At 42.8% G+C, this 25130-nt stretch overlaps 1 protein-coding gene across 4 annotated transcripts in view; it reads left to right on the plus strand.

Annotated features, from left to right (window-relative positions):
• The first annotated feature begins 3740 nt into the window (after positions 1 to 3740).
• Ncam1 (neural cell adhesion molecule 1) overlaps positions 3741 to 25130 on the plus strand; it is a 291408-nt gene continuing 270018 nt past the window's right edge. For 2 of the 4 annotated variants that reach the window (XM_052188395.1, XM_052188396.1), the window contains exon 1: positions 3747 to 4102. In XM_052188395.1, coding sequence (XP_052044355.1) covers positions 4051 to 4102 — 52 coding nt within the window. In that variant the 5' untranslated portion in view covers positions 3747 to 4050. Of the gene's footprint in view, positions 4103 to 25130 lie in introns of all 4 variants that reach the window. The other 2 variants (XM_052188394.1, XM_052188397.1) reach the window with 2 other exon arrangements.

Here is a 25130-nt window from a genome sequence, read left to right on the forward strand (position 1 = left end):
CGGGATCCTATTTGAGATTCTGCTTATTGATAAAAATAGGAGACAACAAGCCTAAATGGAGACACTATACAAGAACTTAGACCAAGTTCATTTTTCAAAAACAGTCTTATATTGAGTTAGTGTACAAAACCCCAGAGGTTGTAAGGAGGAATTGACAACTGATTTACTTCACTTTCTAACCAGATACCACCTCCATAAAAACACGAAAAGGGAAGCCCAGAGAGCTGAGGTGAAGCTCAGGTGTCGAACCCTTTCCTAGCACGCACGCATGAGACTGGTTCCATCTCTAGAGCTGTAAAACAAGCATGTAAGAATAATAAAGAAAGCGCTGCCAAGGAACACCCCCTTCAAGCTTCCTTCTCCCTCACACTGGCCTTCCCTTTTTGTCAGATCACCCATATCTGGAAAGAGTGCTCCACTTTCCTGACTCCTCCCTCCTCCTTGTCCTTTTATCCTGAAAACAGAGATGTCTCTTTCCCTAGCTCTCCAAGTATTGGCTTTCCCCAAGCCACAAAGATCTTCTGAATGGCCAAATCCAAGAAGGTTCTTTAAATTATCTTTTATTTTTAACCACTTTGGAAGTTTCTGTTTCCTTTTGGTTTTATAACACATTTCATTTCCCTTTCTCCCCTTCTATTCCTTCTCTACCACTTCTGTGCGTACCTTAAACACTGACATAATATCTCCTGTGTATTTCATATAGCCGTTGGAAGATGCCTCCTATGCCTCAGACCTAGAATTTCCACAGCTGGCATCTTTGCTCCTGTGCCCACCATTTTATCTGAATCTTCCTTCCTTTGCTAATTCCTGGCCCTGTTCAGGGCTTCTGTTCAGTTCTCTACACTGGAAGCTTCCATCTTGAATTTTTCTCTAGATTAGGTGTCTCCATATCAGCTCCTGTCCAAAAATGACAATCTCTCTGTACCCTGGAACACCCCATGACCCATAGAATGTCTCATTACTCCATTTGATACTTATCATTACTTCTTGATTAGATGTCTGATGATTGATCATCTGTCCTCTCTATAAGAACAGGAGCCCACTACTCCAGAGCCCTGTGTCTAGAGCACTACCAGTATTTACCCGATACTCCTTGGGATGAATCAAAAGAAATTATGTTTCTTCTTCCTAGCTCAGACCCAGTCTTGGGAAAGCTTTGGGCCTCTGCTGCTTTCATCTTGGAAGTCTCTTTCTATCCTTTCCAGGACACTGTATTCCACTAGGGCATGCCATACCACTCCAACACTGACCTGGCTGGCCTCTGCTCTGGCCATCTGATCTTCTTAAATCACACAACCAAATTTCCTTTCCTGCACATGGTCTGGTCTTCTCCCTCTTCATGGAACTGCTCACTGATGTGCGCCTAACAGCCTGGGCTCTCTTTCTCTAAGGCAGAGGTTTACAGACAGCCCCAGCGTCATCAAATGTAAGGAAAATGGTTCATGGGGAGTGTGGAAAAGTAACACACACGAACACTGAAGAACTGGGGACCAGTGACCCATCCTGATAAAAAAGCATGGGGGAGATCCTAGGAGTGTGGTGTGCACTGGAGGAAGTGGGCAGAATTCTAGAATAGTCATGACAACAGAGAACAGCTACATGGCAATGGGAGGGGCTGGAGAGAGACAGAAAGGGAAAAAAATCTATTCATGCTGAAGTAAGATAGGATTTCCACACTTGTCTACATCTGAAGGCTAAAAATAGGGACATTTGGGGAGAAAAGCAGCAAGGAATCTTTTAATTCTACTGACATGGGCTATAAGAAGCAAGGTTTGCAGTGATGGGTGTGTCTCTCACTCTGAGTGGTAAAATTAGAAAAATCTTATTTTGGATGCTCCAACCTCCACTCCTCTCTACCCTCTTCCTAGTCTCTGCATCTTTCCTCTGTGTGGAAAACTCAATTACGAAAGAGTCCTAGATATTTATCCACATAAAGGTATAAGGTAGAATGTGGTCATTTTATACACTAGCAGAAGACAGTGTAAAAACACCAACAGCGATATATATACATATATGCAATGTGCATAGCATTAATCAGGTTGTTGGCTCACGGACAAAGATCTCATGTAAACACCTTATGGGTAGGAAAGGGTCATTTTTGCTCATGGTTCAGAACGCTTATCTCATGGAAGCTTCATCTTCTTGTGCATGCACTCACGCATGCGCACTCACACACACACACACAATTGCATATATACTCAACTCAGAAAAATTTTGGCTGTCCTTAGAATCTGCGGGGCAGAGATATTCTTTGAGCCTTTATACTTCTCTGTATTTTTGAGTTGTTTATAATCAGCATAAGGTCCAAATTATAAAGGTGAACGTGAACAATTCCTGGGAGACAGAATGCTTCTCCCAGATTCCCGGAACCCCCAGCATAGGATGGGACCTACTAGGAACATTATACAGAGGAAAGGAGAGCTGGGTGGTGACTGGTCAGCTAGCAGGATGCGGGTTTTCTGACTGCTACAGCATCAAGGAGCCTGCCCTTTAAAGATAACCGCAGGCCTTGGGCTTGTGAGAGAACTGCTGCTTTCCTCTGTCAGAGGGCTGCACTGAGCAAGGCTGCTTCTGGAAGACCCTCACTGGTATGTCCGGCACAACTCAAGCCCTGTTCAGGTGCTAAAGCGTGTTGATTTCACTATGTTTCCATCCCTTCTTTTTAACAAACACAGCTGCTTGATTAATGGAAGCCTTTGTGTTGATACCTCAGTTCCATTCGATTTTCAGAGCCTTAAGACCAGAGGTCTCCTCCTGCAGAAGGAGAAGGCTTGCTGTTACTCCTGTGCTGTAATATACACAGAAGAGCCAAGGCAAAGGAGGGAAAGGGAGAGATGATTCCAAAATCAGTGTCTGGCTGTTTCTGAATATTACTTCTAAATGTCTCTGCATTTTCTTCTGACTGGCTTCCCCATTCTGAGATCTGAGCTGTGCAGCTGGGAGCTGCTCCCTCTGTGGGAAGGTAAACTTCATAGCCAGGAGAAAACAAACAACCAAACAAACCTCCAGGGCGGCTCAGCCCGCGCTCTCTCTCTCCAAATTTCCAATTTCCTTCACTTAGGAGGAGGAAGAGGGGGAGGAGGAGAGGGAGAAGGAGGAGGGGAGGAGGAAAGGGAGGAGGAGGAGGGGAGGAGGAGGAAGGGAGGAGGAAGAGGAGGGGAGGAAGAGGAGGAGGGGAGGAGGAGAGGAAGAGGAGGAGGAGGGGAGGAGGAGAGGATGAGGATGAGGAGGAGGGGAGGAGGAGGAAGAGAAGGAGGAGGAGGAAGAAGAGAAGGAGGAGGAAGAGAAGAAGAAGAAGAAGAAGAAGAAGAAGAAGAAGAAGAAGAAGAAGAAGAAGAAGAAGAAGAAGAAGAAGAAGAAGAAGAAGAAGAAGAAGAAGAAGAAGAAGAAGAAGAAGAAGAAAGAAGTCATTCTTCCTATTGCAAGGACTATAGTAACTAAACTGAGGGGATCCACAACTTTGAAAATCGAACCGAATCTAAAATTCTTCTTTCCCCTAATTATTAAAAACGTTAAAATTCTTGATTCAGGAACGCTGGAGGGCAGAAGGATCTCCAAAGACGTGAATGAAAGAGTAGGGTGAAAAGAAGAAATCCCAGCTCTGCCTGGAAGGCTCCGTGTGACAGAGCCCGGCTCCCTTGGTGACTCCAGGCCGCGTTTTGCAGGCGGCCGCATCTGCCTCCCCTGTCTCTTACCTCCTGGATGTTAGGAACTATTTGTGGTCGGCGTGGTGGAAGGACACAGTGAGGTTCTCACCTCCGCCCCCCGCCCGTCGCTCGTTTCCCCAGTTCCATCAAAGCCAACCCGGGCCAGCGCAGGGATCTCTGAGTTGCGAGTGTGCTGAGGCTGGGACTGTCACTCATTCTCCGCTCAGCGCGTGAACGCAGCTCGGCAGTGGCTGGCAAGAAACAATTCTGCAAAAATAATCATACCCAGCCTGGCAATTGTCTGCTCCTCGGTCCATTGCTCCGCCGCCGTCCACAGTCGCTTGCAAGGGGAAGGCACTGAATTTACCGCTGCCAGAACATCCCTCCCAGCCGGCAGTTTACAATGCTGCGAACTAAGGATCTCATCTGGACTTTGTTTTTCCTGGGAACTGCAGGTACATTCTTATTTTATTTTATTTTATTTTAAAAATCTACAGCGGGTTTGTTAATTGTCCGCTTGTCCATGTCCTTTCTCCCTCTCCCTGAGAAGCCCGGTTCTTTTGGCTGGTTTTGTGTGTGAGGCAAAGACAGCATTTTCACTGAGCTGAGAAGGGAGCGCATCGCATCGCCCTTGCTTGGCCAGCCAAACCCGTGCCCTCCGGGACGGCGCTGGACGCGGCTGCCTCCCGCTCGGTGGCGGCCGCGCACGCCCTTCCCACTTGTGTGCCCGCGGAGGTGGGACAGGGGTATGGGGACCGGGATGCTGCCCTAATGGCCAGCGCTGCTTTCCCCTTCTCCGAAGGCGGGTGGCGGGGATGCGCGGCTCGGGTGGTGTCGCCCCCAGGCTCATCTTCCACCTAGAGAGGGGTTTGTCAAGCTTCGAGAAGAGTGAACAATAAGGCTGGGGCAGCTTTACCCCCACCGTTATGTCCCGGGATGTGATAAAGTGAGGCTTGCAGCCTTCGCTCACTCCCCCCTCTTCCCCGCCCCGAATAACGGTTTGCAAAAATGGGGCAACCACGGGCAGCACCGCAGGCCGTGTGGTCGTTCCTGCACCCCCGTACAAATGACGTTAGTTTTTCATTTGCCAAATTGCTGGGTAGTTGCAAAGCCTGCCCTCGGCCGGGAGCAAGGAGGGATGGGAGGGTCCAGCACCGCGTTTTGACAGGAGGAAGTGCAGAGGGGCGGGGGGCGAGGAGGGCGTGATCGGGGCTGCCTGGTTGTGTGTGTGTGTGTGTGTGTGTACGCGCGCGCGCGCGTGTGTGTGCGCGCGTGTGCCTTTACACGCACCGAGAGCCCAGGGTTGCACGGTGCCAGCGAAGAATGGCAGGTAGCCAGCTGCCCAAGACACCTCTTCCCATTCTTTCTCTGGGCGATATTCCTGATCTGTGCAAAGTGTGAACAATGGGAAGCTCGGGAGAAAGACCGTTGCGACGCTGTTGCGGGTGGCGGGGGCTGTGCCACCGCCCAGAGATCCTAAGCATCCGGGAAGGGGGCGCATTGCATTTTGGCTATTTCCATCTCGGCTTTCCCTGGAAAATTCTTCAGTGTGCCCACCCTCCCTTCCAGCTGCTGCCCCTACCCCACCCAAGGATTTGTGCTTTGGCGTCCCAGTGGACTGGTAGAGGAGGAAGCAAAGGGCGCTGGGGCCGCCTAGAGCTGGGTGGGATGGGCCGACAGCTGGGGCGGGGGGGGGGGGGGGGGCGTGTGCTGCCAAGCACCAGCTGAAAACAGGCCAGGGAGAGGAGACCGCGCATGGCTGTCGCTTCTGCCCGATGTGGCTGTACTGGTCCAGGATCTCTAAGCCTAGGGTGTGGAGCGCACAGAGCGGCCCTGGGAGCACCCAGCGCGCCCCCCTCCGTGGGCAGCAGGAGGGCAGAGCTGGGCCACTGCCTCCAGCCAACTCTGATAGGCGACCAATCAGAGCGAGGCTGGCTGGGCGGGAAGCCGCGAGAGGCTTTTATTGCGGCGCGGGTGGCGCCCGAGCTGCCAGGATGGTCTCCGGGTGTTCTAGCTTAACGGTCTCGCTCGCCTCCCTCTGGGAGAGACCCCGCCCTGATACTGCCCCTAGCTGCACGGCAGTTTTCGAGGACATAAAATGGAGAAGGATAGGCCCCTCGGACATCTCTTGGTCCAGATAGCTCATTCTCGCCCACTGGTGCCTCTCTCTCTCGGCGGCTTGGAGCATTCAGGCTCCCTGTCCATGGCACGCAGTTGCGCCGGAGCGCTTCGCCTGCAAGTGCAGAAGACAGCAGCCTCCAAGCTGTGTCCCAGAGAGCAGATGCGCGCCTGCGCTGACCCTCTGGCTAAGGACTAGACGCCGGGGTGGAGGGGCGTGGCGGGGTGTGGTAGGGCGTGTCTTGACAGGGCGTGTCAAATAGGGCTTCGCCACCATCAAGCTCAGGACTGGCAGAGGTGTGCCCTTCTCTGTGGTGCTGTGGGTGACCTCCTCTTAGGGTGTGTTTATTGAGACCTTCTTTCTGGATAGCAGCATGACAATGGAGACCTAATCTTCCATGCTGCGTCTTTTTAGGATCTCCTGGTGGTCTTCTCCATGATGGAGATGGGTGTAACCCTCGGTGTTTGTATCCTGGTGGAAGCTGAGGGAGGGAATCCTACAGTGGCGTGATGCCTGATGCTCAGGCAAGACTGGCATCCTTACCAATGTTCCCTGGAACGAAAGAATCCTTATTCGGCCCCTAAGCCCAGACGGTGAGGACGATGAGATGAGGACGGAAGAGAAAGAAGCGCATACCAGCCTATTTAACAAAAGAAAGTGATTTTACAAAGAGAATTTTCAATTAAAGGATTGTTTTCACTAGCTTAGAAAAAATCTAGAGAATTCAAACCAAAGGGTTTGGAAGGATATAAAAGAGGGATATAGATGACTATTCCCCGCCCCTTGGCTGCAAATGCTGTAGGGTGTCCACAGACAATGGTATAATTCAAACTCTCTGTTACTGGTGAGCAGGAAAATTTAACATATAAGGAACACTATCCCTAGCACTCGTTAATGAGTAGCCTAGTGCATATGAAATGAATCAGATGTTGTTGGTGACTTCTGCCCCTAAGAAATAAAAAAGGCAGGTTGCAAAATTGCATAGTAAATTTGAGATTGTGGAAGCAGCATTTGTTGCATGTTAGCTGGCTGAATTACATGCCTGAACGATCTGGAATGCTTAAACCACGTGCTTAGTTGACAATTTTAGTCCTTTGCTAGTCAAACCTGCAAAAGTTAAGGGGTAGGCAGCACTGTTATTCTAAGGAGATAACACCAGACTTAAAACAAAGAGCAAATTTAGTACAAAAGGTAACACACATAAAATATACCTATCTCTTGCTAAGCAACTGAAGATGCTTTTCATAAAAGTGTATTGGAAGAATAATTACACAGACCTCTATTCTTTTTACATTGGTTTTCACTTAACAATGGGAAATGTAAAATTTGGACAAAATTTAAAGAACTGTAATAAAGTCATACTTAAAATAGAAACCCTTTCATCACTCACAACCCTTTCCAAAAACATGTTGCTGTCCATGAAGTTTAGCATGCTAAAAAAAAAAATTGAGATTAATTTAGAATTCACTTATGTGACAAGACTAAAGTCAAGTGGAGATTATAATCCAGAACTGTGGAACTAAGACCCTCCACTTATTTAAGTTGGTGGGAGTTATGTTATTTGGCTCTTTGGGGACAATATCCCTTTCTATAGGCTTAGTGGCTTAGAACTCCTGTCTAGACCAGGTTGCCTTTGAACCCTTTAGCTTCCCAAGTGCTGATAGTACAATCATGAGCTACCACAGTACACCAGCATATTTATGTTCTTTTGCTGTTGCCACTACACAAGTCCTGAAGATCTCTCTGCCCTACTAAGTTTTCGCTTATCCCACATTGACAACATCCCCACCTTTCTGCTTCAACCAAGAGATTAAACGTGGTGTCCGCTGTCTAGGTGCCTCCACCTCAGATCCCTTGTGTTTTAACAGTATCGGAAGACTGGCAGAAAGCTGTGTCTCCAGCTTGGCTTAGCAAAGCAGCTCTTAACAGGTCCACCAGTGTCAACTGGTTAAACTAAGGATTTGTTCCTTTAATGGGGAGGTAGTTCTCTAAGCTTTATCAAAAATTAAAGTAGATAGGTCCTTAACCAGCAAGATGGCTTGGTAGGTACAGCCCCTGTCATCAGGCAATGGGTCCCCAGAACTCACATGACAGGAGAGAGGACTGACTCCTGCAACTTGTCCTCTGACCTCCACACATATGACAAAAACAAATGTCTCCATATATACATACAAAAAATCAAAACAAATATCAAAAATCACCCCAAAATAAAAAACCCCAACAATACAAGAAAAATTAAGGCGTTGTCATGTTATTCATAGAATGTGTTGTTATAGACTCCAGTGAGGGAGAAATTAGCTACAGGGAGCCCCAGCCTCTAAGAGCTTTTGAAATGATTCCCTTTGGAGTATACTTATCGTTAATTGAATTCTTCTGATAGGTAATCTATAACTCAATGTAAATAATCTCTAAATTTTCCTGTCACTGGGAACAATGTCTTAATTGCCTTTCAAAATAAATGGCACCATTTTGTCAGACAGACTCTAATCTTTACCGTGACAGATGTTTTTCTTCACGCCAGAACTCAGTTTCTAAACTGATAGGTAGTGTTTGTGAACCTTACACTGCTTGAGATATGGACTTTGGGATTTCTGGTGCAATCACTTAATTCTCTTTTTAGATGATGAAAGCTATGTTTGTATTAGTTTGATGAATCCCCCGCCCCTATTTATGTCATCAGTGTTAAAGATCTGTGGCCTTTCTCCAGACTGCAAGTAACGTTGGTGCTGCTGGCAGACCTCCAGATATTTTACAGTCTTTCTCAACTTTGTGGGAAATAAGTGGCTGACTACCTGTTGCTGAAGGACATTTGAACTCTCTTCTGACAGTCTTTGGTCTGTCATGATAGAGACCAGAACAAATTGGCGGGGAGGGAGGGCAGGGACTGCACCTGTTCCCATCTATCTGCTGAAAGCAGCTAGCTTGGGAGGAGACAAAGGCTGGGGAGAAAGACTCTCCTGTCCTGCTGAATGTAGAACTTATAAACAATGCTTTTTGGTGTCAAGATAAATATTTGAATGTAAACCTCATGATGGAGCTTGGTGATCTAACGGATCTATAGAGTAAGGAATGTCTGGAATTTTGAAAGAAATGTCAGGCAGCAAGTTACGAGCAGCATTTTTCTAATCCTAAAAGCTCCATTATGAATTAAACAAAATTGGAAACATGAATCATCAAAACTGCTCATTTCAGATGTGAGTCAAAAGACCAAGGCTCAGATACCTTTTGCCACAAAGGAAGAATTCTGAGTAAAATCCAGTAAGGAACTGTGTGTGCTTTTTAATATACCCCCCAAGTGTCAGCAGTATTGTAAAAGGTAGCCTCATAGGAAGGGCAGAATTTCACAAGGACTCTTCTGAATCCTAATTATTAGCTTTTATGAGGCCTGGAGATTTTAGTATTAGAAACGATTTTAGCAAGAATGTTTTTGATAACACGGAGTAGATGTGCTTGCTCCTGTAGGTCACTGGAATATAGAAGTCAGTCTGAAGGTCATGGTCTTGTCACCTCTAGCCCTTTTGTGTTATTAACTCCTGAAGCTGATGTACAGGGATGTAAATGATTTGGCACTGGTAGCACTGCCATTGTGCCCGTTGGTTTGGTGCTGTTGAAATACTGTCTTTCAGCTGCAGATGCTCAGTAGGAACCGTGCCTTTTGATGCTGGTCTGGATGCCAACTGGAGGCCTTTCAAGCAGTTTCAATACATTGTACTTAAAATGCTCTTGGGCCATGTCTCCAGGCAGCCACTGAGTTAACTGATTTTCAGTTAGGTTGACACACTTCTCCCTCCCTGTAGTGATAATTTAGTTTCTAAGCCATCAGGGATCTAAAAGAGACTGCAGTTGAAGGGCCTAGCGCATATATGGGGCATTGAAGAGTTTAATGGACCTGTTATGCATTCCTTCCATCTTGATATTTGTATTGCTTTCTTGATGGCAAAGATCATGTGGTTGGTGTGACTTCAGAGCCTCCTGTCTAACCTGCATCCCACTACATACTCACTTTTTGATGGGGGAGCTGAAAACACCGCAATGTCTGAGCTCCCCCTTTTTCTATCTTGTATAATTCCTGGGATAACATAGACAAAGCCTTGCTTTGCCCCATCTCCATTGGTTTCTGATTACCTCATCATTTCACAGCATTCCTGGTAATTTCACAATGTTTGAGATCCTGTTACATATTCTTTTAAACAGAGGATCAAATATGTTTACCAAGAGCCAAACTTTAACCATCATCTCTGTGGTGAGCCACACTGGTGGTCGATGAGGTCATTTCTGCTGTCAGGGAAGCCTGCAATGAGTATTCAGGCTTGAAGACGAGGAGAGGTACCTAAGCTAGGTGGAGGCGTCAGCCACATCTCTTCCTAACGGTCTGATCTTGGAGTGGGTTGTACTCTGTGGGAGATGTTAGTATGCCTGTGTGTTGGAGTCCTGACTATTTTGGAGACCACAGAAATTCAATGGATGTGAGCGGTGAGTATTTACATGAGGAAATGGATGTATCTGAAGCTAGAGAAAAAAAATTACTTAGACATGGTGCTGTCCTTTCAGGAGATGCTAACAAGAGCATCAGGAGACTATGCTTTTCGTTAGTGTCAGAACTAAATTTGGAGACATGGTTGCTAAGTGTCTCAATATTGTTATGTTGGGATGCTTTAGAGGAAAAAAAATGATTTGATCATAAGATGGAAAGCCATCAGTACAAGGATGGATCTAGGTTCCATGGGCCATGGACATTATAAATTCTGACCCTCTGCAAGAAAATCCACAATCTCCTTGCTTTTGCAAGGATTTAAAAAACACATGATCACAAGAAGGCATTACCCCATCTCTAAGTGGTTATTTTTGTAAAAGAAGCTACTTGACCTTTCTTTTCCCAAGGATCTGAAATCAGATCTAAGGTATTCTATGATTTCTCACTGCAGGTATTTTTGTAAATTACTAACTCGAATAAAATAGAGTAATTGGTATTCTTATTCAAATGAATCAGACTTAAATACCCTACTGGCTGGGCAGGAAGTAGCTTGCCAACTACAGGTGACTTGGGAAGGAGGCTGCAGAATTTGTTTTAGGTAGTTAAAGCAGATACCATGGCACATACTACCAATTATTATATCTTAATCATCAGTTTGTGGTTCATTGACCCATTATATCATTTAATCTTCTCAGCATCTATTTGGTAAATATTTACTAAGGGCTTGCTCTGTGCCTTTATTGGAAGCACGGTGGTCAGATAACATATCGGCACTGTTTGTGTGCAGGTTCCAGGCTAACAGTGCAAGAGGAATGCAGCTGTTAAACAAGAAAAACACATTCACACATTTATAGTGACTTATTTTGGGAAAAAAAAACCTGAGGAAGGAGATAGGACCCTGGGAGTTTGTGAAGAGAAAATCTACTTATTCGATGGTTAGAGAAATGAAGGTAACATTTAAACAACTATCAAATAAAAGAGACAGATGGCATTCACTCTCATTTTAAGACACGGCCTATGGCCTGCTTCATTGGACAAACAAAAACAACAGGCAGAGGCAAATTCCTGTATCTAATAAAAATTCCTAACATCTTGAGGTCAAACAACTTTTGGAGATTGTGCCTGGTTTCAGTTTATAGAGTAAAGAGGGACATGCCTCTGTTCCCAGAGCTTTTCATCTTACACATAGAGATATGATCCCATGGCTCTTTTGGGAACCACAATAAAGGAAGCCATCAATTCTGTGTGGGGTTTCCCTTGAGCTTTGCTTAGGAGATGAGTTTACCTTCATGAAGAAGGGGTGATTCAAAGAGAGCAAATCACTGGAGCAAAATATATACAGCTGGGTTTGAGGAACAGAGGCAGAATATGATCAGAGAGTAGAAGAAAGAAACCGAAGCCTGAGAAAATTATTTATTGAGGTGGGGCTGGTCCATGGTTTGTATAACTTGACTGGATGAAAACAGGTAGCCTTGAAAAATATACTAACAAGCTTGCCTGCAGTGGCTCTGCACAGACTGAGTCTCACCAAAGTGACAATGGAGAGAGCTCTGGGGTTTGCACATCTGCTAGACACACTGACATTCTGTAGGTTGTTGCTTTTCTGAGCCTCTGTCCCTATCTGCAACACTGAGCCCCTGATGTCCGCACCACCTACTGATTTTTAGTAAGCTTCAACAAACAGTAAATAATCAATAGGTACTTTTGAACAGTTTAGTTCATCTTGAGCCAAGAGATTTTATCTAAAATGTTTGTTTAAGGAAAATTTGCTGTGACTGCTTTGGGTATTGCTCTGAGTGAGAGGAAGAAGGAGAAAATAAAGTAAAATTGAGACTACTATTTTTGGCTCTGTGGAAGCTTCCAGGTGGTCACAATGCAAGTGCTAACTTAGTTCCTGTAGTTATGAAAGATGCTATGCAGCAAGTCCCTAAGTGAAGGAGCCAGGGCACAACCACTTAGATAGGCAGAATCGCCTTGGTTCCTTTTACTAGTTAAAAAAGATGTGGAAGACTGAGAACATGATCCAGGCTTCTAGGGACCATGGGCCAATAGGGCAAAGAAGATGTGTTTCCTCATGGAAGAAGATGAGACTGGAGAGAAAATTGTAATGAAGAGTGATTTAAGGGTGTGTGTGTGTGTGTGTGTGACATTAAAGTCTTAAATGCTAGACTAAGGATATATGTATTGTCTGAGATATAAAAGTCAAAACAAAACCAAAATCCATGTTTGAGAGGATGATCAGGTAGGAAAGGAAGGATGTGCTATACTGTTCTCTGTGTGAGGTTGATCAGCAAGTCTGAGGAAATTTTTGGCTTTGTCTAATAGGAAGACTCAAGTATGGAGAAGGGAAACTTTTAGGTTTAGAGTCAAATGATTGTGGTTTAAATTTTAACACTGTTTTGATTAAGTGAATTTATGGACATTATTTGTTTTCTTTGAACACCAATGTCCTCATTTGAGGAAACAAAAATAAGAACATATGGGTGAAACCCATTATACATGAAAGTACTCTACAACTCTACTCTTTGTTAGGAGAACTGTAGTTGAATGGTTTTATAAAAATCATTTTTGTTTGTGCAAGAAGGGCTGCTTAGTGGAAGAAAACCACTGTGGTATATCTTATAAAGTATCTCATTTTGAAAAGTGATCATTTTAATGACTTTGGAGAAGAGGAGGAGGGTCTAGGCAAGATGTTGGAGATGGGGAAACCATGCCAAGGTCTATCATATTTGAGATGGAAGATGCCTCAGGTGGATAGGATTTCTGGATTCTTATTAGTGTGGTTTCTAATTTTGGAGTTTGGGGGTCTCATTCTGTATCCCAGACTAACCTGGATTTCACTTTGTAATGTAGATTTCCCTTAATGGTGAACTTCTGACTTGTAAGGATTATAGACATTATGCCCAGCAAGTCTCTGTGGTATTTTTTAAGGTTTACTTTTAATAAGTACTGCAACTTATAGTACTGTTAATAAAATGTGGAGTTTTGGGTTTTAGGGAACTTCTGGGCATTCTAATATCTTAATTTATTATTTTCTAAGCTTTGGGTAGTGAGTTGGCTTTTCATTGTACATTAATAAAGAAGGAAGGAAGGGAGAGAGGAAGGAAGAATGGAAGGCAACAGAAGAATGGATTTAGATGAGAAAAGAGTGTTTTATAGAGTTGGCCTTGTGAAGCTTTTGTTTCTGGTGTGTGCGTGTGTGCGCGTGTGTGCATGTGTGTGTAAGTGCGTGTGTGCGGTGTGTGTGTGTGTGTGTGCACAACCTGGTTGTGATAAAACACATATTGTAACTTAGGTCAAAATACCTTGACAGCTACTGTCAAAGAAAGATAAAGGCAAGAGGATGAAGCCATCTGCATCAGAGAGCACAGAAAAGGTACAGGGTAGGTACTTTGTGGGCTTTGAGGGAGGGCAAAGAGATGACAGCAAGACTACTTAACTGAACACCATACTCAGCTGGTCATCTGCAGTGGAGGGAGTAGAGAGCAAGAAGAGAGGAAGGAGAGAGGGGGAAGGAGGAGTGAGGGAAAAGAGGGGGAAAAGCTCCCGGGCAACCTCACCTCAGAAAGCTTGTCTAGTTGGGGACAAATAGACAACTGGAAACCCCAGAAAGCATCCAGAGCAAAATTTGGAGAATTTAACACATCACTAGCCAGATGGAGATTGTCAGGAATCAGGAGTTGGAGAGCTCTTCTCAATAGTTGGGAGGAGACTTAAAGGAGGGATAAAGGTGGAGGAAGGTGGGTGGGTCTGTCCATGCACATTTGGGAAGTATCTATACAAAGCCCAGCTAAAAAGAGGATGAAGACAGAGGTGATAGGAGTCTTACTTTTATGATTTCAATAGACAGAAAACATGATGGATCACAATCAATACTTTGTGGAGTCTTTCTCATAGCCTAAGATATTGATGTAGTGTTTAGCATCCAGAATGCCATCCTGTCTACAATTAAAAAATGAATATTGAACAATACAGAGAGAACCAATCAGATGCTAGTAGTATGAACTACAAGGTTAGATGATCCCCACAATGAGGGGGTAGTAGGAATGAGTATTTTATAGAGATATGATCCTGACTTTGTAAAACAACAAACATATCTTAATTATATTCTTTCATCAAGACTGGAAGCACTTGTTCCACAGTGCTTGAGTTTTCTGGAATGAGAATAGAGGGTTTTGTGTTCAGTTGCAGAACAGATATCTCCACATAAAGGAGGGCAGCAGTTCTGAGGTGGCTGAGAGTATGAGGGAGGTGAGACCAAGCAGAAGGTTAGGGGTTGTTCAAGAGAAGCACCGTGACATTAAAGCTGTTTCAGTTGAGTGGAGAATTTCAAGATCTTAGGAATCAAAGACCAAGGCATAGATGATATCCAAGACACCCAGGCACTTGTTAGGAAAGGTGATGGGGTGGGGTTGGGTTTTGTTGTTGTTTTTGGTAGTCATGGTGCTACAGGGAGCAAAGATATCATATTGGGATCATTGTCCCCTGATTGACTGTGCACCAAGAGGGAAGAGCTAGAGAGAGAAAATTGGTGAACAACCTCTTTGCAAGGGACAAAGGGACAGATCCATACTCTTGAAAATTGTCAAAGCCAAGGATTCCCACAGCATCTGTTGTTGATAATATGGGAGAATAGTTTAGATATGGTTGCTGTGTTGTCTTGTATTGGCACCTTTGACAGTTATAACCACTATTATTTTTTAATTATTTTATTATGTATATGAGTATTTTGCCTGCATGTGTGTATGTATAACATGAGTGTACCTGGTGCCCACTAAGATCAGAGAAGGTGTAGGATCCCATGGGACTGGAGATAATGGCATTTGGGAGCTGCCAGGCAAGTCCAAGTCTTCTACTAGGGCAGTAGGTACTCTTAATCACTTAAAAAAAAAAACCCTTTTGACTGCACATAGCAAGTTTTTATGTTTCCCCTATTCATTTATATATTCATTCATTCATTCATTCATTCATATATTCACTCATTTGTTGTTTTGGGCCAGGGTCTCACTATGAGGTCTAAGCTGGCCTCAAACTGGAGATCCTCCTGCCTCAGCCTCTGCAGGGCTGGGATTACAGCCCACACCATTGTGCCTAGCCTTAGAAGAATCCCTGCAACTTTCTGGGCTTTCCACCTGTTAGGTATCTTCTTGTTTTGTGTTGTCTCTTTGTTTACATGAGATCACCAAAGAAGTGGCAAAGGGTTATGATTGGCTACTCTTTCTGATTTAGTAAAAACAAAAAAAGAAAAGAAAAGCACATTCACTTCAGAATATTTGCTTTGCTTAGAAGAGAAGCTGTCAAGTACAAGTTAAGCTGACGTTACTCTGTCAGAATTATTTTTAGGTGGCAATCTGGCAACCTTCAAGATCTCTTGCCATCTGGTGCAGGCTCTTTATTTTGGGTGGAAACCAGGGGTCTTTAGTCTCAAAACCTTCATTTAAGACTGTGGTTCTTCTTCTTTCCATGACCTTAAGCATTAGTTAATCATTCTGACACTTAGTTTATTTATCCATGAGACAGTGGTAATGGTAATAATGCTTACCTAATAGCTAGATTGTGAGGAGAAAATGAGGCAATTCATATAACTGTCTGCTTCATAGTGAACTTGGTCATTTTTTTTTGTCTTCCTCTCTTTTTTGCTAAAGTTCCCACTGAAGGAATATGCAATTAATGTTGGGTTTGGATATTGATTATAATTAAAAATCACATTTTTCATTATTTGGTGTTCATTTCCTGAGAACTTAGGATCACCATGAGTTGTAGTTGTGGCAGACAGGCCATAGTTGGTGGCTTGCCTGTTTTAACTCCTTCAAAAGCAAAGTCTAGTTGGTAATTGACTTTGAGAAAAACAGAATTTAAGAACATCAAGGTTGGAAAGATGGCTCAGTAGATGAAGTGCTTGCTATATAAAAATGAGAACTAACTCCCAGGTCCTTACCATTCACGTGAAAGCTGGGCATGGCTGCATATACCTGTAGCCCCAGTGCTAAGGGTGGCGAGGACAAAGAGTCAGGAAGATGTTTGGGGCTTCCTTGGTCCCAGCTGAGACAGAAAACAGTTCTCACAAGGTTCAATAAGAGATCCCGTCTCAAGGATCAGGGTGGAGATCAACTGAGCAGGACACCTCCTGTCCTCTTCCAGTCTCTTCATGTGGATGTATCAGTGTGTACACACATGCATACATGTGCCTCCAACACACAAAATGCACACAACCAAATTGGTATATGGATATTTTGATTTCTGTTTGAATAGGCTTAGTGTCAAATCTGTCCACTTGTTGTAATGGCAGATCCATAAAACTTGGCTGTTTAAATAATGACTCCTGCTGAAGATCATATTGGTGACACTTCATTAGTCTAGAAGTCATTCATCTGGCAATCTTACTCCTTTGGAAGATGAAGAATGATTTGCCAAAATAGATATCCCAAAGTACAGGAGTTAAATTGTATGCACTTGACCCACAGGGAAGCTTCTAAATCTTTATTCAGCGAGTCCATCTATTCATAATTAATTTCCTAGCTACTACTTCATTTATAACAGCTCTGAGATTTGAATTTGAATCAAGGGAAGTTGACTGTTAGGAATGTGTACACTGATGGTAAAACAAAGTGATAGCTTGAAAAAAAAGAAAGAGTAAAAAAAAAGTAGGAAAACAGACTACAGAAAAAAAAAACCTATTTGGACAGAACAGGAAAAGTCTCACACTTCATAAAATGCCAAAGAAGTGCCTATAGCAAAACACAGTATTAATAATAGGCTTTCCAAGTGTGGTATAAATATGTATTCATAATATTGCACTAGTTGGAGAAACAGTTATGGTTCCTTACAAGAAGTAAGTGTTAGTCACATGGGTTCAGTCATTGGAACATGTGCCTTCCGTGTTTAGCTGTATGTTAGATGTTCAGGGATGTGGATGTGAGTTCACTGTTCTAAACAGTTGAAAAGACCTAGGAAATTTACACCTTAATATCAATGTCTTCAGGAACTGCAAATTGGCTGGATGTGGGAATTGGAGTGGGGAGGAGACTGTACAATTAAAACTATTCACCTGAACGAGCGCTTGTGATACAGATATATTCTCAGCCCTAAGGATTTAGGACATATTTCATAGTTCAATATTTGAGAGATACTTTGTTATGTAGCTGTTTCTCAGCTTGGTTTGAAATATGTAGCACCTGTAAGCCAGCTCCAATTAAATGTTGTCCTTATAAGAGTTGCCTTGGTCAGAGAGAGAGAGAGAGAGAGAGAGAGAGAGAGAGAGAGAGAGAGAGAACATGCTGCTTAGTTTTGTTAACTCGATCCAAGTTCTAGGCATCTAGGAAGAAGGAACTTTAACTGAGTAGGCAATTCTCTGGAGAATTTTCTTTATGTGGGAGGACCCATCCCACTCTGGGCAGTGCCATCTCTGGGCAGGTGATCCCAGGTGGTATAAAAAAGGTGGCTGAACATGAGCCCCTGAGCCAACTATGTAAGTTGTGACATAGCCTCTGCTTCCATTCCTGTGTCCAGTCCCTGCCTTGAGTTCCCACCCTAACTTCCCTTGGTGATGGACTCTGATGACGATGTGAGAGCCAAGTAAATCCCTTTCTCTTCTTCAAGTTGATTTTGATTTTGGCCATGTTGTTTACCACAGGAATAGAAAGCAAATGTGGTTAGTGGGTCAGCCAAGACTTTTCTGCTGAGTTATAATAAGTACATTTTAGACGAAAACACCAACCCAGTAATTACTTGGAATTGCTTAGTTAGTGTTATTTTCATTTTTATTGAAATTAATTTTATATTTTTAGCCATGTGATATGGCTAGTGATTGCTTTGCAACTTGAATAGTTCTATTAGATTTAGAATCAAACACATTAGACCCATGCCCTAATCCCCTCGGCATTCCTCATCTCTCCCATCCCTTATTTTGACTCCTCTGAAGTCCTTGCTTTGTACATTTCTTACCTCCCATACTTACAGTTTACCAGTTGTGGTGGTTTGAATGTGCTTGACCCAGGGAGTGGTACTATTAGGAGGTGTGGCCTTTTTGGAGTAGAAGTGGTCTTGTTAGAGTAGGTGTGGCCTTGTTGGAGGAAGTGTGTCACGGTGGGCGTGGGCTTTAAGATCCTCATCCTAGCTGCCTGGAAGACACCCTTCTCCTGTTTGCCTTCAGAAAAATATGTAGAACTCTCAGCTCCTCCTATACCATGCCTGCCTAGATGCTGCCATGCTTCCGCCTGAACCTCTGAACCTGTAAGCCAGCTCCAATTAAATGTTGTCCTTATAAGAGTTGCCTTGGTCATAGTGTTTGTCCACAGCAGTAAAACCGTAACACTAGTCTTTCAGTTTAAGTATTATGTGTTACCCTTTCCCTGTCGGGGCTTAGTGCTTATGTGCATATCTCATTTCCATGTTTTCCTTGTTCTTTCTGTCTCACAAGATACCTATTTTTTGGTTAAACCAGTATTTAATGTTTATATCACTATGACAACATAAACTTTATCACAGTTAAGCCTTGAATAACTCCACAGGTCTTGTTTTCTTTCTCATATAACTTTATGTTTTACCCTGAATTTATAATGGGTTCAGTTTCCTTTGGTTATTTTTCTATGTGCCCGTCACTAATCATCATCCTAGCCTGCATCTCTTCCTGAGACATTCATGTTTGCTTCTGTTGCCTCTGGGGTTCTGTGCTACACTGCAATCTGTTGATTTTTCTAGGCTTCCTGCAGTTAATTTAGATTTACCTGGTATATTGTTTTCTAGATTGGGCATTGTGTTTACTGTGAATTTTGAAGGTGTGGTTTCACGTTTCTAACTTTTGGTGTTGTGTGAGCAATTTTCATTGCTAACCTGATTCCTACTAAATACCTGTACTAATAATACTACATAATATTATATACAATGCATACTACTAAATACAAACACAATAATACTAAATAAATACCAGGATTAAAAATTTGATAGCTTGTTTACTTTTTCTCTGAAAGAATGGAAGATCTTTGTTTTGCTGGCTGTGTTTTTAAGTTCTCAATAATGGACTTTTAGGTAAGCCTCACCTTCATGTAGACATCGGTTCTCCATGGACAGTTTTAATCTGGGATTTTATGCCTTCCAGCCCTGAGAAGGGCTTCCCTATTATTTACTTTTGCTTTTTGTTTGTTTATTTGTTTCTATTATTTTTATTCATTTTCAAAAGATAGATAAATCATCTAATTTTTCTTAATATTCTCTACCTTGTCAGAAATTTCTTTCCATTTCCCATGTTTTCCCGAGTTTTTTTTTTTTTTTTCCTAGTTTGTTTCTGGAACTTTCTATTCCACTAGACTTTTTGGTTTCTGTAGCACTCTCTTGTCTTTCTTGATGGAGAACTGTTTGCATTGCTGAGGGTTTGGGAAACTTTCCTTTGCTTTCTATTTCTTCAGTTTGTCCTTGAGGCTATGCGCATTATGTGTTCGCTTCTCCTTCCTGTACTGATAATCCTTCGCTGTGTTGAGGAGTTGGCCACTGAGGTGACGTGAGGAAGCCCGTGGCTTGGGCTAGAAGGTGGTTGTGCAGAGACCTCTGGGATGTTAGATGGGTCCTCTCTACTCATTCATGCACACATTTCCTCTTGGCCTAACTGGTTTAAAAAACTCCAGCAGATAGACACACCTGTCTTTCTCTGAGTGGAAGAAATGTGTTGGGTGTATTTCCTTCTGGTTTCCAGTGAGTCCCCTCTTTGAAACATAGCACATTGCCTTCATCAATGCATCTTAGCCCTTCTGGTGTAACTTCCCTAGTCAATAAAAGTGCAAACTTCTACTAGGGTGGAGGATGATGGGAGAAGAGATACATGGCTGCTTCCTTCTATAACTTAGAAGTCTCTCTCTCTCTCTCTCTCTCTCTCTCTCTCTCTCTGTGTGTGTGTGTGTGTGTGTTGTTCATGGGTGTGCACATTTGGGAGGTTGGAGTTAGGGGTAAGAAAAGTATCTGGAGGCCTGCCTAGGTTCATAATCACTACAAACTAGATCAGGCTTTTAAATCTCTTATCCCACAGGCTTTAGTGTGAATTCGTTGAGATAGAATTCGTTGAGATAGAAGGCAGAAATCGTAAAGCAAAAGATATCTGTTTGGGAGTGCATCAAAGACACCCTCAAAAAGGATTGTGAAAGCAACTTCAAGGGATTGATAGGTCAAAGTATGAAGGCCAGCCATAGGCTTTTGAGGAACTTTTATGAACTTAAAGTTCTCAGATGACTCCAGGGTGGCCCGAGAGTCAACAGTTCTTGGATATAAAGAAAGCCAGGGGCTTGGCAGCAGTGCTGTGAACCAGAAGAGCAGTTCATGCCTGTGCATACAAATGCCTCTTCTGAGACTTGCTAGGCAGTTGTAGGCTTACTAGGGACATTCTCCAGATCTAGTATGCCCTGAATAACTCAGCGATCCACACTGCTGGCGTTGGAGGTAAATTCGGAGTGCAGCTAGGAGATTTGTGAAGGCTCTACACCACATTCTAAAGTGCCTTTGATTACACTGTACTGTCCATTCCTGTGGAATGAAAATGTGACAACCCTGAAGTGTCAGGAAAAGATAATTAAAACTCACTTGTTCATTTTTCAGATTATTTTTTTCCTTTTGTCTATTGACCTTCAAGTTACTCATGATGTCTAATTTTTAAAAAAAAAATCTGTTATAAATAAAGCAAAACAAAAGAAAGAAGGAAAGAAGAATGGTGTGTGTTGTTCTTTGAAGATAATAGGTTGAAAGTAGGTTAGCTGTCCTAGATTAGGATTGGAGGTCATTTTGAACTAAATTGGCTTTGAAATCAGAATTTAAATTGCTAGTCAGACTTAATTAAGATAACTGGGCATGGAGGCCATCACTCTTCTTCCAGTCTCACCAAAAAATATGTATTTTTATTGTTTGTGTTTCTTTATAGACAAATGAGACTCTGGGTATTCATTTTTGAGGAGACTATTTCACATGATAATTAACTTAGAAATTTAAAAGTGGTTTATATGTAAATAAATAAACAAACCACATAATCACTTATTTGATTTTCCTAGGAGTATTTAGAGTAGGTAGGTCTTTCTAAAGTTACTGGGAGGCAAATCCATACATTGCTACATTACTCTGAACCATGTCCTTTCTACCCTGTTCAGCATTAAGAGGAATGCCCATACAGACATCTCAGTTGCTTTACTTAACCATAATAATACAATACATGTGTGGGTGCAGCTACCTTAAGGAAGGGTGAATTTCAAATATGTCAGTCGTCTTACAACTTAGCTATGCTTCCGTGTTAATATTACATCTATTTTTTAATTAAAGGTCCAAGGACAACGGTAGGTAGTTGGTTTTCTCTTTCTGTCATGTGGGGATTGAACTCAGGTGGTCAGGCCTGGTAGACTTGCTGAACCATCTTGGCCGCCCTATCCATTCCTTTGAAAATACTAAATCTTGTTTGTGATAAACCGGTTAAATTTGTACAGTGTTACCTAGCTTGGCAGAGGAGACTTACAATGCCCTTTTTAATTTAGCTTTCATGGATCATCATTTTTTATAGACTAAAACAAATGAAACAGTACAGTAAATGTTTTAACTTAGATGGAAAAGTACAAAAGAAAGAGAAAAAATTGAATCTAGAGATGAATTTGGTACTGCTGCCTGTGCACCTGAGAGTGCAGATACATAGCTGACTGTATATGGTGGACAGAGCGTCACATAAAGCAAACATGCCTTTACTGTTTTGATGGTGCCCTTGAACTGATGCCAACCCCCATCTTGAGGATATATAGATATTTTTGGTAGACAGGGTGCCCATCCTGGGATTTGGGTCTGTCGGCATGATAGGCTGACATTGCCAGTGATTAATGTCGATCTGAAATATAGTTTTGGAATAGCTTCACTGAAATTCATTTTGAAGTAGTAAAGCACATCTACCTCTTGTATATGCAAACTATATCTACATTTTTTCCCAAAGACCATAAAATCAAATTTATACTTTGATGCTTAACATATTAATTAAAAATTCACATCTAAGGTAAGATATTTGAGTTAATGATCATTGTTTAAAACATTATTTGGAAATGTCAGGGTAACTCGTTGATTGGGTTTTCTTCCTGGGGCACTGGAAGTGGAGTCAAATGATGAAGGCGATGAAACTGTCCTTATGGATGCTCTAATGCTCATGTCTGATGGGTTTGAACTCATTTTAAGGCTCTGGGACTGAGGTGATGGTTCAGAGAGTTAAGTGCTGTAACAAATGTGAGAACCTAAGTTCCAATTTCTAGTACTCCAAATGAAGGTCAGACAGGTTCATGTCTACAATTCCCTCACTCCAAAGGTGGGACAGGAGGTAGAGACAGGAGAACTCCCAGAGGCTCACAGGCCTCTAACCTCCACACAAGTGCTGTAGTACCCATGAGCCTGCACTTACAGACATGAGTGTGCAATACACACACACACACACACATACCATATACCACATACACACATACCATACCACACTATACCACATAACACACACTCCACACCACACCATACCACAAACATAGAACACACACACACATACACACAAAACACCGCCACCAACCCCGCCACACCACAGACACACCACATGCCTCCTGTAGTGGTTTGCATGAAAAAATGCCCTCCATAAGTTTGTAAAGAGTGGCGTTACTTGACAGGGATTAGGAGGTGTGGCTTGTTGGAGGAATTGTGTCACTGGCTAGTGTGACTTTGAGATTTCAAATGCTCAAGCCAGGCCTCAGTGTCTCTCTCTTCCTGGTGCCTGCTAATCTAGATGTAGAACTCTCAGCTACCTCTCTAGCACTAAGTCTGCCTGCATGTTGCCATGGTTCCCACCATGATGATACTGGACTATTTGTGAGTGCAGGCTCATGGGTACTGCAGCACCCATGAATTGATCAACCCCAATTAAATATTTTCCTTTATAAGAGTTGTCTTGGTTATGCTGTCTCATCACACCAATACAAGCCCCAACTAAGACAGAAGTTGGTACCAGAGACTTGGGCATTGCTGTGATAGGCCTGACCATGCTTTTGTTTGGAGGTATGGGGATTTCATAATTTTGGATTAGAAAAGCAGTTGAATGCTTTAGGTGGGACTAAATGGTCCACACTAGTAGGAATATGGAAGATATCAGCGCTGAGGGGGATTTGAACTGTGGGGGGCCTGGCTCAAGAAGTTTCAGAGGGGGGAGAATATTAGTATTGGCCTAGAGATTGTTATTTTGCTATCTTGGTGAAGAATGTGTTTGCTTTTCACCTTTGTTCAAGAATCTGCCTGAGGCTAAATTGAAGACTTATGGATGAACAGCTTTGGCAGAGGAGATTTCCAGACAGGCTAGTATTGACTGTGTTGCTTGGTTATTAGTGGCCGCACTTATGCAGATCTGTAACGAAAAGGAACAGGAAAACCACAAAAAAGTACAGTTTGTGGGGAAAAGGAAGAGTAATGGGTCAAATGTAGTGCTAAAGAGATAAAAAATGTTTAAAGAAAAACATGATACTAAATGGAATAAAGGAGCGGTGACCTCAGAACAAGACCCTAGCCAACCAAGCTTCCAATGTGGGAAAAGGAATGAAAGAAAACTTTAGGACTGGACATGGTAGAACACACCTTCCATCCCGGAACTTGGGAGGCAGAGGCGGGGGATCTCCGAATTCAGGGCCAGTCTGGTCCGCAGAGCAAGTGCCAGCGTAGCCAAGATTGGGCAGTGAGGGAAATCAGAGAGCTGATGCGGATGAACTAGGGGTCATGTCGTAGCCCCAGCCAGCAGCAGAACTTGGCAGCTTTGGCCAAGTGTCTCTGGCTTTAGAGTCAAGGATACAAGAGAGGGTTAGGGAATCTCTCAGGGTCATGATGTCCCTTCACAGCAATAGAAACCTAACCAAGACACTAGAACCCCACTCCCTACCCTTAAAGATGAAAGAGAAAAGGTCTGGTAGAAATCATACATGAAATTTGTAATTAAAAATGATCTTTAATGAGTACATATGTATGTGATCTGTTGTATAATAAATATTTAATATTCTTTATGGTGTTGCCTTAAGTAGTTTTGTTCATTTTTTTATTAAAATAGTTTTGTATTGGATGTAATAACTTGGAAAAGTTACAAGTCTTACAAAGATATATAACATATATCTTACCAATCACATATTTTTCCAAAGGATCGTGCCAGGTGGCTTATTTGCTATTTAAAAGTGAATTCAGTTTCTTAAAACAAACAAACAAAAAAAGGTATAACTGAATCTTGTTCCATGCAAAACTAATACATTAGGCTCAGTTGACCATAGTTTTAAATATGACGATAAAAGGTTTAAAACTCTAAATTGCTATTGTTTACAAAATATTGGCAAATTAGAGCTAAAGTGCCTGGCGTTATTGTGCAATCTTCTGTTTAAAAATAAACAGAAAGAAATAATTGTAGAAACCTCTGGGTTTAGAAAAGCTTGTTGGTGGCTCTTCACATCCTACTAAAAAAGCAGGCGGTCTTTGCATATTAATCACTCCCTGAAAGGAAGCTCGCTTTATTTGCATTGTGTGAGCATTAAGAAGTCCAATAGTATGCCTGAGGAAAAAAATGGGGGATTGTAATTGTTGTTCTCAAAAGAGTTTTTATTCCATTCAAGTAGAAAGGCTGAATGCTGGAGAATTAGTGCAGTGTTTGCAGGAAGAAGAGTCCCTTTGGCTGCTGTGTTTTATGTGGTACAGTCCCGGTGTGCCAGGATCCAGGATGGTGGGGTGGAGACCAAAGGGACTCATGGGTCCATGATGCAGTTTCTCTTTTTGAGATGGCTGTACTTTTGTAAGCCTTTTTTCCTTACGCATCTGCAAAGGGGATGACAATTTGGCAATGTGTACGGTGTAGAAGATTCCAGAAGCACCTAACAGGAACCGAGAT

Source organism: Apodemus sylvaticus, chromosome 7 (genome assembly GCF_947179515.1).
Source record: "Apodemus sylvaticus chromosome 7, mApoSyl1.1, whole genome shotgun sequence".
Lineage (NCBI taxonomy): Eukaryota > Metazoa > Chordata > Mammalia > Rodentia > Muridae > Apodemus > Apodemus sylvaticus.